The following is an 18,084-nucleotide window of genomic DNA, read 5'->3' on the forward strand; positions in this document are numbered from 1 at the left end:
GCAGTGCAAAGCACACTTGTTTCTGGTCTTTGGGCTGCCAAAAGGTTACGCTGCTGAAGAAGAGATGATTGAGAGAAGACAATCAGATCTGTGGAAAGAGCAATTCTTTGCACCCTTTTCTGTGATAAGACCTACAGCAGCTCCTCTGTGCTTTTACTAAGCAATGCCCTTAAGCAGGTACCATCAACTTCAGTGGGTTGGAAGCTGATTAGGAGCCCGGGTAAAGTGCAGAGCTCCCTGTGAGTCAGATGAAACTGGCGGTGCCTGAGGGTTCAGCCTGCAAAGGTGCTCCCTGTGAGGTGATCACCCGTCAAGGTGGCTGCAAAGCTGTTATGTGAGATACTGTGTGGGTTGCATTGCTCTAGGATAGAAAATCAGCCTGCATCCATTTCCCTTCAGAAAATAAACATTTTTCTTGCATCAACCTCAGTGTCAAATTAGAAACATTGATTCACAACCTGAAGGAAAAAATAAGGTTGTTAGTTCTGGCAGAAGCAGGGCTTCTTACTATCGGGCTGCTGTAATGTTCACCGGCATTGTGCTCTCGTCTTGCCTTTTGCTAGGGCCGCAGGGCAATTTGTGACATTTGCCTTTTCGAGCCCCGAACAGGACTAGAAGTCGGGACGTTTATTTCAGCACAGTCATTAAGATTTCATCTCTGCTATTCCCCTGGATTTTGTGTCGTTCTTCAAATCCATTCTTCATCCAGATGGCGACACAACGCAACGCGGGGCGCTGCGAGCACCCGACATCGCTCGCTGCGGCCGGGGCGGACGCGAGCGCGGAGCGCCGCCGCCTCCTCCGGCCTTCGGGTGCTTCCGGAACCCTTCGGGCGCGTCCGGAACCCCTCGGCGGGGCGGGGCGGGGCGGGGCGGCGCCGCTCACCTCTCTGCGGCGGCAGGGGGCGGCCTCGGGGCTCCGCGCAACAGGTCGGGGAGGCGGAGCGCGAGCGGGGAGGGCTCCCCGCAGCCCGGCCGGCAGCCGTGCGGCGGAGGTGGGTGAGCTGGGGGGGGACGGACGGACGGACGGCTTCCCTTGCCGGCCCCGGCGCCTGCCGCTACCAGGGACTGCCCGCGGAGAAGGAGCGGCCGGCGCCGGCGGGAGGGAGGCGGCTGGGGCGGCGGGGCGCCCCGGCAAGCAGCAGCAGCCGCCGGTGCTCCCCGCCGCCGTTTTCGGATGGGGCCGTCGCGCAACGGCTCCGCGGGGCGGGCGGTGTCCAGGCGCGCGGGTCGGGGCGGTTTCCAACCGCCTGCGCGAGCACGAGCGTTGCAGTGCCACAGCATACTGTAGCGCAGTAATTAGCTGCTAAAAGTTGCTGCGTTGTTATGTGGAAAGCGAGGTTAGGCACAGAAGCGCTGTATCCGTTCAGGTTAACACGGCGGCAACTTGAAACCCGGCTTCTTTGCGGTAAGGTGTTTTGTCGGGGTGGTTGTATCCAAGTTCCCCGACGATTTTCCTTGACTGCAGCACAGTCTTTCCTGTCTGTTCGCCCCCCGCCCCGCTTCCCCCCGTTGTGTAAGTGGGATCTTATTAGCTTGGGATCTGCTTGGCCAAGGAGCTTATCCTGGGTATTTTTACTCAGGTGAGTAATACCACTGTTGTCACTCGGGCACGGGTATTAGTCGGTCTTACAGTTGAGCTGTAGCGCTCTGTGACTCTAGAGGAAGATAGTAACGCATATGTGGAAAAACCCAAATTGGAGATGTGAAGTCAAAACTATTGATTTTTGTTGTTGTTGTAATAATCCAAAGTCTTCTGTGACTGTACATTGAGATGTCCCTTCAAATAATTTTATGTACGCAAATCCATCGTTTTGCCCATAATAATGTCATTTCTATATTAGTGATAACGGTGTTGAAAGGAAGGGAAACTCTTGATGTGGGTACATAAGTTTAATTTTCCAAGCAGCTTCCGTGTTCCATCAGCACAGCTGTTTGCCTATGGCTTGATGGAGAAAGGCAGAAAGAAGAGGAATACAAGTATGTCCAGCTAAGGGATACAGAAATTAGTTTTGCCAAATACAGTGCCGTAAGAAACTTGTAAAAATTCAGATAAGGGCCACTTGGGTGTTTGCTTTCATCTCCGTTGTATGCTGTGGCTGTCTATGACAGTAGCTTTTTAAAAATGAGAAACAGTGATTACAAAGAGTTCAGCTTCTTTACCAACAACTAGTCTTGCACTTCCTTTTGGGATAAATGTGAAGTAGAATTGAATAATTGGCAGCAATAGAAAACTGGCGGCTGGAAATAGCCTATCCACGGGTAAAGCCAGTGAAACAAATGAGTCCTGCTACCCCTCATGACAGTACTTTTTGCAATTCCTGGGGTACAGAGTCGGAGCTTTCCAGACTCTGCTCTAACAGTTTTTTCTGTTCATGAATACTAGTTGCAGTGTTCAAATCTATTTTAGATTATAAGGTAGGTACACGTGCATCTCACCTGGCTTTTCATTATTAGTAAAATTTAAGCCATGGTACTATATGTATGTTTTACTTGCTTCCAGACAGTTTGATGGGAAATACAAAATAACATTAAATTTGGATACATTTTCTGGTAGGTTGGTAGAAAATTACTTATCGGTGGCAAACTTAACCCAATATTCAGCTAAGCAGCCCAACTGCATCCATGAGTTTTGCAACGCATTCATAAATTTTGCAGAACTACATTGCCTTCCTTTCAAAAAGGTCTGAGCTGCTCCAGAGTCAGTTTATGAGCATTTCTGTCATCTTTCAGTACATAAAATTACCTTCTACATCTAGATCCTTGAATCCATGTCTGTCTTACCTGTTGAAGATGCACAAGGTATGCTTGATCTATCTCCCTGTTGGATTGTATCTTTAACTTAGGCAGGCTTCTCTTTTAAAGGCAGTACTGGCATATTTTTTGTTAAAAAGGTGGGGTTTAATGCTAATGATCTAGCCAGTCACAAAGCAGTCTTATGTCTTGGTTAGGTTGTGACGAGGAATCTAGAAGCTTCTGAATATCTTAATTTTTCATGACTTTGGGGAGAGTATTTGGAACAGAAACTGCTTGGTCTTGAGTTTCTGATGGCTGTTTTGCTGCGCTATGCAGCTCAGGTGTTAGCATTTGAGTAATTAGCCCCCCAACTGCCCTCAGCCCCATGGATTAGGAGGCATTGTTTGGCTCACCTGGGGTTAGGGGCAGATGTGGACAGTTTCTTCCCTTGGCAGCTCTCCACTTCCTCAGCTTTAGATTAATCTGTGCCCAAATGTGTAAAACAGAGCTTGGCTCACTATGGTACAGTGCAGGTGGATTATGAGCTGCACCTCATGGTCAGGAGGTGGTGCACTGTCTCCTCATGCAGTGTGGCCGCAGAGGCAGGGTGATTTTGTTTCATCCTCCAGGTGCCATCAGGGGTTTATTTATAGTATTTTTGCATATTCTCTGGAGTGTAGTGCTGATCTTTCCTCTTTCTCCTTTGAGTTACCATTTATCCTAAGTAGTGTTAGAATTGCTATTTCTAAGACTTCAGTGAAGCAAATAGTAAAAATGTGACCTTTTCCCATGCAGCAAACTCAGTCTGTCTCCTTTTGCATTTCCTCATTTTTGCATGAGCGTTAGTGGCAACATTTTTGGAGGACAAGCCAGCAGCTTGTATAAATGCACACAGCCATTAATTTCTGTTTTCAATGTGAAATTCTTGAAGAATTAAACAAACAAAAAAAACTGCTAAAGAAACAAGCTTTACAAAAATGGTTAGCATTTTTCATATCTAAAAAGTGATTTCCACCAGTCTTTTGCAAGAGTGCTTTCTGACTGACTGGGAAGGAAAACCTTGGCATCACTGAGTCCCTGAAACATCAGGGAGGTGTGGGGGGGAGCTGCAGGGCAAGAAGCAACAATCATCACTGAAAATGAGTGAAGGAAGAAACTACTTTAAGCTTTTTGACCAAAAAGCACTGTTAATAATAGAACAGTTGCTTTTAGAACAAGAAAAGACTAAATTAGCCAGCTAGGCTAACTGACATCAGAGAGGAAAGCTTGTGTTTATAAACATAGCTTGGTTGCAGAAAATAAAAGCAAAAGCATTTGTAACTTGTTGAAATATGTCAGATTAATAATGCCCACGCAACCTCAAATCCATGCTGCATCAGTATGGTTGAAAACCTGGCCCTGTCAGAGGCATTTGCAAAACTTGTAGATTGTTTAGTGAAATCTAGATTTTACTGCTGGATGCTCACGTGCTTTATAGCCGTGTTAAGGATAAGTTGGGGACAGAGCAGGCTTCCCCACCACCCTGTTTAGTCAAATGTGTGCATGCATCTCTATCTGCCTATGTTATTACAATGTGAGGTCCATGCATTGGCTGAGGAAACTCCTCTGAACGTTTCAAGACCAGGAATGTAGAATTAAATAAACAAAAGTTGAAAGAAAGTCGGAATGACTTCTTCCAGTACCTGCTTCCTACTTCTCCCACCTTCATTTATTTTTAAATTCAAGTGGGCACCTTGTTCTTTTAAGGCTGTTTACTTACCAGCAAAGGTTATGGTTTTCATGATTTTTAGGAGGGAACAAATATGAAGGGTTTGTTTGCTTTCAGATCTGTACTCTAAACTTAGTATGCGTGTCGGTTACTTAGTCTTCCTAGCTGCAGGTTGAGGTGGGTGTCTGACACGATTCCCATCTTTAGTGGCCTGTGTCTTTCTGTGGCTTGCAGAATGGTTATCTGATGGTATCTTACCTGGGATTAAAACCATGACCTAGAGGCCAGCTGCTTCATCTAATCATCAAAGCATCTGTGCTCCTGTTTAATATCAGTTGCTCTAAGTGGGTTCACAAGGCTTCACATAATGCTACTGTAGCCTGCCCCCCAGCCATAAATCATTTTGTTCCCTCAGGAGTGTGAGATGCTGCAAATGAATGTCACAAATTAAAATGTAAACATTTTCAGTCATATTTCTTCCTGTTGGAGACTTTTTGCTTCTGCTGAGATGATCTTGCACTTTAATTAATCTAGGCTTGCTTTACCATGTCTTTGTGTTTCCAGGCATGTTTCTTTTCTTCACAAGTCCTTGTAGACCATGTCTTAGCTGCACAGGGCACCCATGTGGCAGGCATCATGAAAACTATTTTGATGCCATCAGTTCTGCACATGCTTTGCTTTGTCTGCACTACTGTGAACTAAAGGCAAGTTTGGGGCAGACAGGGGATGGTGAGAAATAGGTGTTGGACATAGAGTGAGCAGAGAGCTTTGTGTGAGTATGCTCCAAGTTCATCTCTTTTGTGTGGACGTAAGCAAGGGGAAATTTTTTTTATTTTTTTTTTCTATGATCAGCCAAGATGGCGCTGGTTATGTAGTGGCTGAAACTTAGCTGTGTCTGAGGGCCCTGCTAGGTGGAACTGCCATTACATGAGGGGCTCGCTCTCTTGCTGCAACATCCTTCCCCTTCTGTTTCCTCCTTGCTTCCTGAACACTGCTGCTTTGAATTTTTATCCAGTGTTACCTTTTAATCTATAGCTGTACTTTTAATCCTTGTTTTTCCTCTTCTCTCCTTCCCCTTTCCACAAATGTTTCCATTCATCAGAAGGCTATTCGGTTGTCTGAAGGGAGTGCCCTAGTGGCATATTTATTCTTAAAATTGAACCAAATATCTGGAGCCTGTAGCAATATTCTGGTTTGTCATGCTCTTGGCCAAGCTTGTAGTTCTCTTTAAGAGCTGACTTGAAATGCAGCATCACTGCTGGGAGAAGGGGAAAATGGCTATCTTGGTTCTCTCATTCTTAGCTACATATGATCCATGTGTTTGGATCGTATATGTTTAGGAGCACTGCAATCACTGCCAGTTGGACATCCCAGGCTCTGTGCGTAGCGTGTCCCTGGAGATCTCGACCCAGTCTCCCTCGTTTAGGCAGGTACTCATCCAGCTGCAGTTTAGCTCCCTGTTTTGAATGCTGAAGAGCTCAGCAGAGGTTGGCACAGATGCTGGCTTAGGTAGCTGCTAGTCCTTTGAAAAACCTGCCATGAAAGCCAATGTCATGGCGGCTCCTGCTGCCTTGCTCTTCCGGACAGATGATTACTAAATGTATTTTGTTGTTCCTAGACAGTTAAGGCCAACTTCTGCAAACACTCATTACAATATAGTAATGAGTGTTTGTGGCTCTAACAGGTCTCTCTGAAATCAACAGAAGTGTTTACAGGAGCATTCCCAGCATTTACAAGCTTTTCCAGAACTCAGTTCCTTGAACTGTAAGTGTGTTTGATGCAGAGATTGTTCCTCAGCCTATCAGGATTGAGGATTGTCGAAAAAGCTGTCAACCTAGTGAACAGCAAAAATTCGAATGATTTGCTGCCTTGGATAAGCAATCTATAGGTTACTTCTAACTTTCCTGTTGTGTAGTGTTTCACACCATCATCCTGAACGTAGTTGAAAGATGATTTAGACTGCTAGGGAGAACTGAGGGATCCACACAACTCTGTGTGAGAGTGTTGGGGGTGAGTATTGTGTATCTTTTAATTTTGCAGTGCAGAATGATTTTTGAGAGTTAATTTAAAATGGAGACTTTGGATGTAACACACATACAAACCTAAATGCAGAGTGCGTGCACAGACACACATAGACAAAGGAAATAAACATTTAGATTTCATTTTTTTTGTTTGCTGTAACAAACATTCTAGACATTGCTATACTGTAATGACTTGCTACTTTGGAAACTGAAGATTTTTCATGTTTGCTTATTTGCTTTTTCCCCCTCTGCTGTCTTGGAGGAAGGATGTTCTTGGGTTGGTGTTTGTGACTGTTGAAGCAAAGCTTGTGTGGCATCTACTGAGTACAATGTGCTCTTCTTTTGTAAAAGAGATGTTGAATATCTGTTTTTTCTCTTCCAGATGAGCTGACTCAAATGGAAACATCATAATGGAACCTACAGACAACCAGAGCAGCAACAATGGGTAGGAATTAATTTGATGTAAACCTGGGTTCCCAGGTGCTGTGACAAATTTGAGATGGTTTTAAAAAAATAATCCCCCCCCAATGTAAGAATCATAATGACTGAGTGGGAGAGGATGAGTTTCAAATCTAACATGCTGTCTTTTACCAAAGAATTGATGCCTTTTGTAACTTGAATCTGTTGTGAAATGAATAGTGTTTGACACTGGGTCTCAGTGGGACCCTCATGTAGACGTGGCGCTTAGGGACGTGGTTTAACGGTGGACTTGGTAGTGTTAGGTTAATGGTTGGACTCGATGATCTTAAGGGTCTTTTCCAACCTAAATGATTCTATGATTCTCACTGGTAAGGGTTGCCCCTTGTCCTGTGGTGACTCTACTTGTCACATGGAGTTGAGGTGTTTGCTTACAGCACATCATGCCTTGATCGCTAGTACACCAGCTCTGTTGCTTCATATCCTGTCCTGTTCACAGCCTCAGTGTAGTAGGGGGCAACATTGCCATCCCAGTGATCTGTGTGAGGCAACTCAGCCCTTAAAACAAGAACTTTCTCATTTGAATTGAGAAAGGCAATCCTGACCTGACTCAGGGCTCTGAGTCTTGCAGGTACACATTTTTGGAAGCTTGGGCAACAAGGGTTTTACACTTAGACACCTAACTTGCAAATTCCCACACCCCCGCCCTGAGGAGGTAATTTTTCTGTAGTTCCCATTTCTTTCTCATTTAGCTCTTTACAACTGCCAGTATGCTTTATCCTCATGCCACAGGGCAGTGTTCTTTTCCCCTATTATACATGCCATCCTGAGGCATGAAAGGACAGTGATCACTGCACAGTCACATTAGGGGGGGGGGCGTGGGTGGACAGAGATATTGTGAAGACATCCAAACTCTCTACTGCACCTCCTCTGCTATCACTCTCCAAAGTACATCTAACTTCACAATTTTTTTTTTTTTTGGCAGTACATCTGCAAGGAATGGGCCTTAAAAAAAAACAGTCTGTTTTCTGGATGGCTTCTGGTTGGTATAGCAGCCTGATCAAAAAACAAACCAAAATCACGGGCATTTACTTGTTCAGTGTCCTACATACCTCTCTGCCTCATCTAGGGATTGGATATCACCACAAAATGAATCTGACAGCTGTAGTGAATCTGAAGGGTACATTGTGTTCTGTACATAGATGTTATCTGCGTTCAATTGGAATATAAATCAGGATATTTAACACTCTTCACAGTGTGGTTTCTGACAGCTCCAAAGTGCCAAACACAACAAGGACTATAAACTTCTTTCTGTTGTTTTTAACTGTTTGTGAAAGTTCATACTGGTTATGGAACTTTTTAAGGCATTCAGAGGGATAAACGAGTAATGCCAAGGAAAATGATGGAAATTGCTCCTGATGGCTGCCAAAAGCTAGTAGGGTGCAGCCTCTAGTGCACTCTGGTTCCTGGGAGAAGGTGGTTTCTTTTTTAAATGTTTCCTTCAATTTAAATATTGAAGGATGAAGGGTTGTTTTTCCTCTCTTTTCTCAGAAATGTTTGATTCCTAACATCTGTAGAGCAATTTCTTTCATAACAGGCTGCATCCAACTTACTCTTCTGTTGTTAAAGTCGAAATATCCTTTTGGTTATATTCTTCCCTGCCCTTTTTTTTCAGTGTCGTACTCAGCTCAGTTTTCCTTTGCCCTGCTGCTCCTCTAGCCTCACTGTAGCCATGCTGTGTGGGTTAGACCCGGTGAAATCTAAGTGCTTTTCATGGTTTGCCCAGCAAGGATGTGCTGCTGGCAGTCAGATTTGGTTCTGGAAAGTGCTAAGTTTAAGAAGGTGTTATAAAGCAAGCCTACGGAGAAGTGCTTTGCTGAATCAGGGTCAACAGAGAGTTTTGCTGCCTCAGCCTTCTTCAGGCTTGCCATTGCTTACAGCACACAGCTTCATTTACCTTGTTAAACTGGTTTTTGTGTATGCTTGCGTGTATGGGTTTCTGAATTTTGCTTGCTTTCCAACTGTACTTTGGAGGCAGGAGTTTGGGGATAAGATTAATCTGTCTCCTTTCCTCCAAATATGTGGAGCCCTTGAAATTCTATGTTTTATGGTTGTAGCCTGTGCTTTACAGTAGCAATGTAAGTATTTGTTGCATAGCTAGTTCCTCAACTACTGGTGGAGAAAGACACAGGAGTATCAAGCCCTTGACAGGTTTGTGTAGGGTTTGGGATTGCCAGAACATAAGCAGCCCTTTAAGGATTAACCTCTCTGCAGGCATGCAGCCTCTGGTTTTCTGTAGAGGTAGCGAGGAGAAGTAAGGAGGAAGGGTGCTGACAGCCAGGGAGGCTCTTGGGGCTGAGAGGTTAGGAATTGGCTTGCCGGTCTGGGACAGCAGAGCCTTTATTGGAGCGTGGTCCTTGCCTTCTGACCTGGTGCAGAAGTCCCCTTTGCAAATGAAAAGACTACCCGCGGCTGCTTCAGGCTGGGAATCACAATATCCATTTGACCCTTTTCACCTCCAAATGCGAAGGACTCATCAGTGGCAATAAATGGCAGCAGTAAGATGGATTTCTTGTCAACAGAGCTGGGAGAACACATTTTAATTAAAGGACAGCAGTGACTCTTGAAGACTGAAAGTAAGGGTGTGTGTCTGTTTAAAAAACCTGATGAGGTACAGTGCAATGAGATGTTTTGAAAAGCTTGGTAAGGGCATGAATTTGACCTATTTCTAGGTATAAACAAATGTATGTTTTACTTTACAGCAAATATGTTCCAGGAAGTGGCCTGGCCATTTACTGGCCATGTATTTAATCTAATGATATTAATATAGCTTGGTATCTATTCCTTCTTCATTGGTACTCTATGCTTGATTAATTGTTTCACAATACTGTAAGCTTCTGGTATTTGTCCCATGAACTTAATGGATTATCATACGTTTATTAGTATAACGTCATATTACACTTTTTTCCTGAGTTAAGGGATGCTGTATTCCCCTTTGAACTGTCCCTGATCCAGATTTGTTGGAATCTTGCAACAAAAGCTAGGTAGATTGCTGTTGTTAACATTTTTTCTTTTTTTTGTTTATTTTATTTAACACTTCTTGAAAACAAAGATGTGCAAAGATTTCTTTAATAATACCACCCCCATGCATGCCCACCCAACCCCTGAAATAGCATTATAACAGAAAAGGCCCAGGAGCAACTAAATTTCACAGCAGGTGAAAAATTACTAACTTAAAGAATGGCTTCCTCAAGCTCTGTGGAGATGTGGAAAACTTTCAGATGCTTCAGGAGGAATAAGTTGAATAGATGAACAAGGCTGGAGGTAAAATACCATGTGATTACTTTGAAAATCCAGGGGTGTGTGAATTGAGTAGTACTGAACCAACACTCAGGTATGGCAGGCATTGTTAGTGGTGAGCAAAGAGATACCAATCTTTCTTATGTAGGAGTGCCAGACGCTGTTGTAGATGCTGTAGGTACTGTTTTTGGCAATGTATCAGCATCTGCACTTTATCTGAAAATGTTGTCACTTTATGTTTGAAACTTCTGAGTCTTTTTTTTTTCCTTGTAAATCTCAGCTTCCTTTCACTCAACATGTCCAGATATGGGTAGGTATATGGCCAGACAAGATGGTGCTGTGTACGTAAAATGCATATAATGTACTGACATCCTGTGCTTTACCACTGATGCCTGAGGTCAGTAGTCTGGCATTTTCAAGAATTCAAAATTAACAAACAATGGCATTCAGGTTGTCTGCACACCTTCGTTTGTTTTTTGGTTGGATTTGCATTTCTATGCAGTGTTTAAATCACAAGCTTCATCTCTGGAGAACTCCATTCTCATTCAACGCATAGGTAGATAAGAATGGATCTTCTAAAATTAAAATGCTCATGAATAGCTTAAATACATTTGGAATTATGATCACCTGTAGGAAGCTTTTCCTCTTAGGTTTTTAAGAAGTGCTACTTTGGTAATCCTTTTCACCTCAGGAGTGCATTTCTGAGCTTATGATGAGCTGAAGAGTACGAAAAGCTTATTTTATTGATTCATTTTGTTTGTGTTTTACTTAATGGAGACAGTTTCCTTCATTTGCAATACCTCTTTCAGAGACAAGGACCTGAAAAAGGGGAAACTTGTATCCCTGATCGGTGAATAAAAAAACAGGTGGGAAAAGCTGCAGTCTTCTAATCTTGAAAACAGATGTAAGGGAGGGGTCTACAGCTGACAGGATATATTCTGACAGAAAGCTTTCTTCGGGGAAACACTGATTTGTCAGACTCGAAATGTTCCACAGAAACTTATCAGTTTTCATCAAATCTTCCAACAAAAATGGTATAATTTTGTTCTTAGGGCAGCTGGTGAGCCAGAAACCAGAGGCGGGGAACGCGAGGCCTCTTGGCCGTTCCCTTGGTTGTGTGTCTAAGACTTTAAAAAAACCATCAGAATAGCATTTGCTTCACGTGAAATGCTTGTGGCATAGGGTTTCTGAGGCTTTATTCTGGGTGGGATGTTCAATGCTCTGCCCCCCCCCTTAAAAATGGAAAGTGGCTGCCAGCACAGCTCAGGAATTATTACTTATCTCTGTTAGGAGAAAGCATTCACACGCCTGCCTTGGCTCTTTGGAAAACCCCAGTAAGTAAGTGGGATTGTTGGGAAGTTTTAGAAAATCTTAAGTAATACAGTGTTGTTGTTCAGTTTATTATTTTCTTTGTTAAAGTTTTGACAGAGAGAATGCTCAGTTTTCTTTTATTTTAAAATTCCTTTTATATCTTCAGCAAACTTGAGATGCTGTTTTGCACACATGACACTTCCAGTGTTCTTTGCCTTTTCTTTCCCTGAAGATACCTTCCTAGGAAAGGAGAACAAAAAAAGCCCTGCAATTCAGCAGTAGTATGTTGTTACATCACTGTGAGCAACACTAGGGGAAGTCTGGTCCTAGCGTCCTAGTCTCCCAGTCCTTTCCTGCTTCGATTCCTGATACTGGTTTTCCTCCCTTCCAGTAGTTGGCAGGATCTTGATATTCCCCACCTGTTCTGTGTGATTTTTTTGCACTGTTTCAAATGATTTGAGTATTGATTTTACTTACAAGCTCTTTTCAGGGGGTATGTGTAGCATGACATTATGGTGACTTTGTTCATCTTTTTAAGCAGTTGATACTAATCCACTTTTTGTTTGAATTCACTGTTAAACCAAACTGAGCATGGCACAAAGGGGGAAGGGTGGAGACCATTAGGTAAAGAATACCATATATCAAGATTTAGATGATTTAAGTAAGGTTCAGGTAACAATTTGGTGACAAAGGCAGGATTTCCCAGGGTGCTTGCCTTTACCCATCCCTTGGTTTCTCTACCAGCTTCGCCACTAAATGCTGTTCTGTAAGTACAGCAGGGTCCCTAGAAATCAGGAGTTCACAAGCAATGAGGCACAGAGATTTGGAGATGAGTAGAAGGTAATGACTTCTGCTGCATTTGTTGCTTGGATACTGCCTAATAAAATAGCCTTTCTGCCAGGTACAGCCCCATATATCAGGGCCTGTAGCACAGCATCACTGCTGCAGGGGCCTCTTGGACCAGCACTGTGCTTTTCATGGCACTGATGCTCTGGGAAGGCTGTGTCTAGGACCCACTCGGGATAGCGGTGCTACTGCTGCAAGAAGCCCAGCTGAGTTGTGGACTGAGAGGAATGAGGTAGAAGCTTCAGGAACAAGGCCCAAAGAGCTTGTTATGAACATTAACTCCCTGTCTTCTGTAAGCAGGTGTTTCACTCCCAGGATAGGTTTGTCCTGAGGACTAACAGTGGTTTCTAGGTGGTTCGTGATCATGTCCTGAAAGACTGTACCGTCATTGCCTGGGTGTCAGCGATATTAACATTTCTTAATTTTTGAGTGCTTGCCTTTGCAAAAATAATAGCATCCTTTTCACCACAGTGTATCTGTGTTTAAGGGGTATGTAAAACAGAACAAGAAAGCCAGCAGCTATTTCTGTGCCACAGTTTTATTTGGTCATCCTATTGATTTACCTGCAGGTTTGCAATCTCTTCAGAGCCTCAGCAGAGGTCTCTGCTGTGTGCTTTGAAGAAATTGATGGTAGGCAGTCCTCACCTGACTATGAAGCGGGGTTAGATTTTCTTTTACTGTCTCAGAGGGTTTCATAGGCATTTGTGAGATGAGCACTGAAATACAGAAGTTGAATAATGACATGGAGGTTTGTGTCCTGCCCCATTTCCTCACGGTCCTTGTTCTCTTGGAAAGCCTGTGTGCTTCCAGTGCAGGTGCCTCGCCTTGGCACAGCCTTGTATACCTTGGATCAATGCAGAAGGCCTTGCCATAAAGCCAACACCCTGTTAAACATCAATCCCTTTTCACAATACCGGAATCAAGAAGCACTTGAACAAGTGCTTTTCGGGGGGGTGGAGCAGAAAACTGCTAGAAACTTTTGATGCAGACAAAGCATGTTGTTCTTGACATTTTTTTCCTGGAGAAAGCTTAGCTGTTGTGGCAAGTCAATATATATATATTTTTTTTTTCCATTATCTATTGTTCCGCCAAAAAGAGCTGAGATGAATTTTATTTAATCTTCAGGGAGATAACCTATATGGAAATCTGCAGTCTGAGCTATCTGAATTAAGAAAACTTACATGATCAGCTGGAGAGGGTTTTAAAACAGAAAGTAGCTCTGCCTGTTATTTGTTTACCCTTTTCCTTGGCCTTTTTTGCCACTGGACAAGAATGATGTCCTTGTGTTAGTACATATGGAGACAAGTGGAGCTACAGTTGTAGCTGGTGTATCTTAGGCACTACTGTACTATAATAAATAATAGAAATTAAGCTAGTGATAGGTCAGATTAATGCTTTAAGAGGGAGAGGGAAAATGCATTTTGTGGTCAAAAGTGACTGAATACCATAGAGTCACGGAAGAGATGGGAGAACGTAAGGAAGGAAAGTAGGCGATGTTTTCTGATCTTTTCTTACATTTGTTTCCACCTTGCAAATTCCTTCCAACAGTGAAAGTGCTTATGACCTAGAGAACCTCCTCGTCCTACCCAATTTAAGCATTCCTAAAACAGAATAAAACCTACATATGTTGCGTAAATATATCCATATATGTTAGGGGTCTCTTGATTGTTTTCGCTGTGTTCTCCCCTTCTCACATCCTAGGGAAGAGGTAGCAGTGATCTCTTGCTGCTTATGGATCCTGAAACTATCAAATAAAAATTTAATTGCATTCAGTATCATATTCAAAATGCTGGCTTCCCCTATGACTACATGATTGTATATGCAGTGAAATATCTTATTAAAGCTTTGAGTCATTAAGAGAATGTATGTTTAAACCTCAGAGCACATAGCAAATGTAAGACTGCTGCATACATCAAGTGTGTGTAGATATATGTAAAGTTGGCTTACTGTGTTTCACTGCATAAACTTTTAAATGCCGTGATATTAGACGGTGTATATATGTCCACATCTAGCAATGGAACCTGCTACCAGCCAGAAGAAGACAAATCACACTGCTTAGGAAATTTTAAGGAATGTATCTGTGCAGCCTGTACAGACAAAAGCTTTGTTTAGTATTGGAGACAAGGAAGAAGTCTAGAAGTATATAATATTTAAAGTTTTCTTGAATAGAGAGCAGGTTCCAGCCTGGTTAAGTGCAGGCAAAGAGTTGAAGATATCCCATACTGCTCTGTTAGTTTCTTCATACTGGACTGAAGCATCCAGGCACGTCTTCAGAAAGTTTGAAGTTGATCTCATGGAAAGGAAACTGACCCTTTTATTTAATGATTTTTCCATATGTTACACATCTGGAAATGTAGTCTGGACTGCGGGCCCTGGTCCAAATTAATTTCTAGTCAAGCAGATGATTTGATGTGTGGTGGAAGTCTTGATATATTTACCTAAGTGCTTTGGGAGCCTAGAGTACTTAGCATTCCCTTCACCTGGGGAGATGGGGTGGAATTAGTTGAAGTGTAGGTCTTGGAGAGAGAAACGCTGAATATCATCTCTGTCACAGGATTTCTGCAGGGTAGACATGAAGTAATTTGATTGCCTGCTTTGTGTATACACTTACCCAGCTATACAATGGGAATATTTTGCTATGTTTAACAATATTTGTAGCAGCTTTTATTCAAGTGCAAAATCTCTTGTAACATACAGAAAATAGTTACAGCCTGTGTGTTTGAGTAGCTGTGGAAAACACCAGTTAGCAGATTCTCAGGGAGGTGGGGATTCCACAGGTCTTAGCAAGATGTGGGAACTGTGGGGTAGCCAAAAGTGTCATTCCCTATGTCGATATTCTGCATTTGCAGTGCTGGATGTGCACAGTGTTCAACTTAGTGTAGCAGTGCTTTTTTGTTTCTTTGCTTAAACAGCAGAATGGCATGTTGGAGGGCCCTTAAATTTGCTAGCTTGGTAGAGCTTTCTTCCTATCAATAGCTTACGAATCTTCAAAAGTACTGTAATGGTCGAGATAAATACAGGGGAAACCCCCCCCACACACACACTTGATGATGAAACTTTGAGATAGAGGCATAGATTTCAATTAGTTTTCTTTCTTTGTGCAGTATCCCTTCTTTCAGAAAGGAGAGTTGTGTTATTGCTTCCATGAAAGATATACATGAAGACAACTAAATGAATTCTTAATTACTTTACTTAAAAATATGTAGATAGTCTTAAATAACTAAATGCCTCCCTGTCCTTTTTCCCTGTTTCTAGTCTCTTCAGCTGAAATGGCAGAAGATAATTACATATATAACTCCAGGGCAAATAGGATCTTTGCTTTTGTTTGGAAAACCCCTCCAAAATGTTGGCTGAATATGCAGTTCTGGTGCTGGTATTAGTATGTTTAATTATCAGTGCTTTTGCTTATACTTAGTAAGAACTTTCTAGCAACAGTTAAATATATTCTTTTCTCTGAAGCTGTCAGACTCTCAGCGTTACTATTTTCTGCAGCTTTTCGTAGGGAGAAGAATTACGTTCCTTGGAGTGGCATGTGAGCTTGAGAAAGGATGTGGGTTTTTTTTTTTTAAAGACATGATTTAAAATGCTATCATTAAGCCCTAAGAAGAAAACAAGCACACATTTTGAAAGCTGCAGTTACTCTTATTTTCTGTTTGGTAACATACATTGCACTGAACCCCAGACTTTGCTATGTAAGGCAGGCTGAGTGTCCTGGTGAACAAGATGAACAGGAGTCATCAGGGTACCCTTGTAGCAAACCACTGCCGGGGCTGCATTAGCAGGAGGCTGGCTGGCAGGACAAGGGAAGGGATTCCTCCCCTCTGTCTGATGCTGAGGACACCATGCTCCCTAGTAGATGAAAGATACTGAGATGCTACAGGAAATGCAGTGCAGAGCTACCAGGACAACCGGGCTGGAGTGCACAAAGTGCAGCAGGAGGGGCCAAGAGAGCTGGGTTTGTTTTCCTGGGCAAGAGAAGGACAAGGCGGGGTTTATTTCTGTCTGTTGCTACCCGGTGGGGGTAGAGAGCAGGCAGGAGCAGGCTTCTCTCAGACATGAACAGTGAAAGGATGGCAGGCAACAGATGCATTTTGCAACACAGCAAATTACAATTAGATAGTAAGAGCAGGGGGCCAGCGAGGTTGTAGGATCTCCAGCCTCAGTACAACTTGATCCAAGTTGGTTGTGCTTTAAGGGCAGAAGTTGGATTAACTGATGCCTGGATATCCCAGGTACCTAAATTATTCTGTGATTCTGTCTTGCAAAATAAAAAAATGGGAAAGCTCCCACCATCACCTTTTTAAGACCTGTTGTCAATTTATATTTTGTTTAAATCAAACTTTTTGAAATATTTATTTAAGAAGCTTCAGTTTCTTGTGCCCTCAAGTGACAGCCTGGCTATCCTCACTCTCTCTTCCTTCCCTCCTTGCTATCTAATAACTTGTCAAAATGTGACAGATGATTAGGAGAGACCAGCAATGGGGTACTCATCTGGGATCTGAAACTTTTTTTTAAAGTTGGGGAGAGCGGAGATATTTCACCTGAGAAGAGTTAGCCATTTGTGAATCCAGCTCCAGCAGTGGTAGTCCCTGCAGCAGTGGGTTCTGTGTTTTTTTTCTGACTGTAAAGTGCTGAAACCTTCCCACTTAAGCTGCTCTCCCTTGTTCCCCCCAGATTCCTCTGAATATGAGGCTAGACCCATTGTTAAAGCAGAACACCTTCTGATTCCAGTTGGCCCTCTATGACAAGTGGTGAAATTTGTAATAGATACAGGAGCACAAATTTCAATACTAACACAACAGGATGCTGAGAAGCAGGGTATGTGAACTGGACGGCAGAGAATTAAAGTCACCGGAGTAAACAGAGCAAGTGTTATTTGCCAAACTGTGAAAGTTAATTTATGGCTCCCTGGCGAGAAGCACATGTTGTCCGCTCACTTTGCAGTTAAAAAGCACAATGAAAATATTTTGTGTTTCGGTGTTTTGACTGGAAAAACTGGCACTTGCGAGACAGCAGCATGTGGTTCTTTGGTAAAGTACTGACCTTAACCCTCGTAGAAACTGGGAGGCTACAGTGCGTGTACTCTGCGCAGTTCCTGCACTCCCCAACTCAAAAATTACCAATGTACCGCAGTATCTGATTTCTGCTGCGGAACAAAATGGAATTTCTGATGTAACAGAAGATTTGGAAAAACACCACATTATTTCCAGAACCCACTCCCCGTATAATTCACCTGTCTGGCCAGTCGAAAGCCGGATGGGAGATGGCGTCTGACAATTGATTATCAGCGCCTAAATGCCAACACAGCTCCGCTAACGGCTGCACCGCCTAATACTGCAACTTTAACAGCCACACTACAAGCAGCTGCACACCCATGGATGGCAGTGCTAGATGTGACAGATATGCTCTTTATGGTCCCCTTGCAGGAAGAAGATAAAAAGAAATTTGCTTTTCCTTGGGAAGGTGTACAATACACCTTTAACAGACTCCCACAGGGGTATAAACGTTCACCTACAATTGCTCGTGCTGCACTTGCTGAGCTCGTACAGACAGTCTCACTCCCTCAAGATGTGAAACTGTGCCAATATAGAGACGATGTCCTAGTCGGAGGGACCTCCCCTGAAAAAGTGGGAGAAGCGGCAGCAGCAGTGTGGCGGGCGCTATATAAAGCACAAGTTGAAGTTCCACCTGAGAAATGTCAGGGACCAAGCAGGGGAGTAAAATTTTTAGGAACTTGGTGGATTGC

The 18,084-nt window shown here is 43.1% G+C and overlaps 1 protein-coding gene across 3 annotated transcripts in view; it reads left to right on the forward strand.

The window, feature by feature from the left end:
- The first annotated feature begins 951 nt into the window (after positions 1–951).
- AFF1 (ALF transcription elongation factor 1) overlaps positions 952–18,084 on the forward strand; it is a 129,656-nt gene continuing 112,523 nt past the window's right edge. For 2 of the 3 annotated variants that reach the window (XM_076337036.1, XM_076337040.1), the window contains exons 1-2: positions 952–994; positions 6,847–6,909. In XM_076337036.1, coding sequence (XP_076193151.1) covers positions 6,875–6,909 — 35 coding nt within the window. In that variant the 5' untranslated portion in view covers positions 952–994; positions 6,847–6,874. Of the gene's footprint in view, positions 995–1,367; positions 1,408–6,846; positions 6,910–18,084 lie in introns of those variants that run through there. The other variant, XM_076337038.1, reaches the window with a different exon arrangement.

The sequence above is a fragment of the Aptenodytes patagonicus genome, chromosome 4, assembly GCF_965638725.1.
Source record: "Aptenodytes patagonicus chromosome 4, bAptPat1.pri.cur, whole genome shotgun sequence".
NCBI lineage: Eukaryota > Metazoa > Chordata > Aves > Sphenisciformes > Spheniscidae > Aptenodytes > Aptenodytes patagonicus.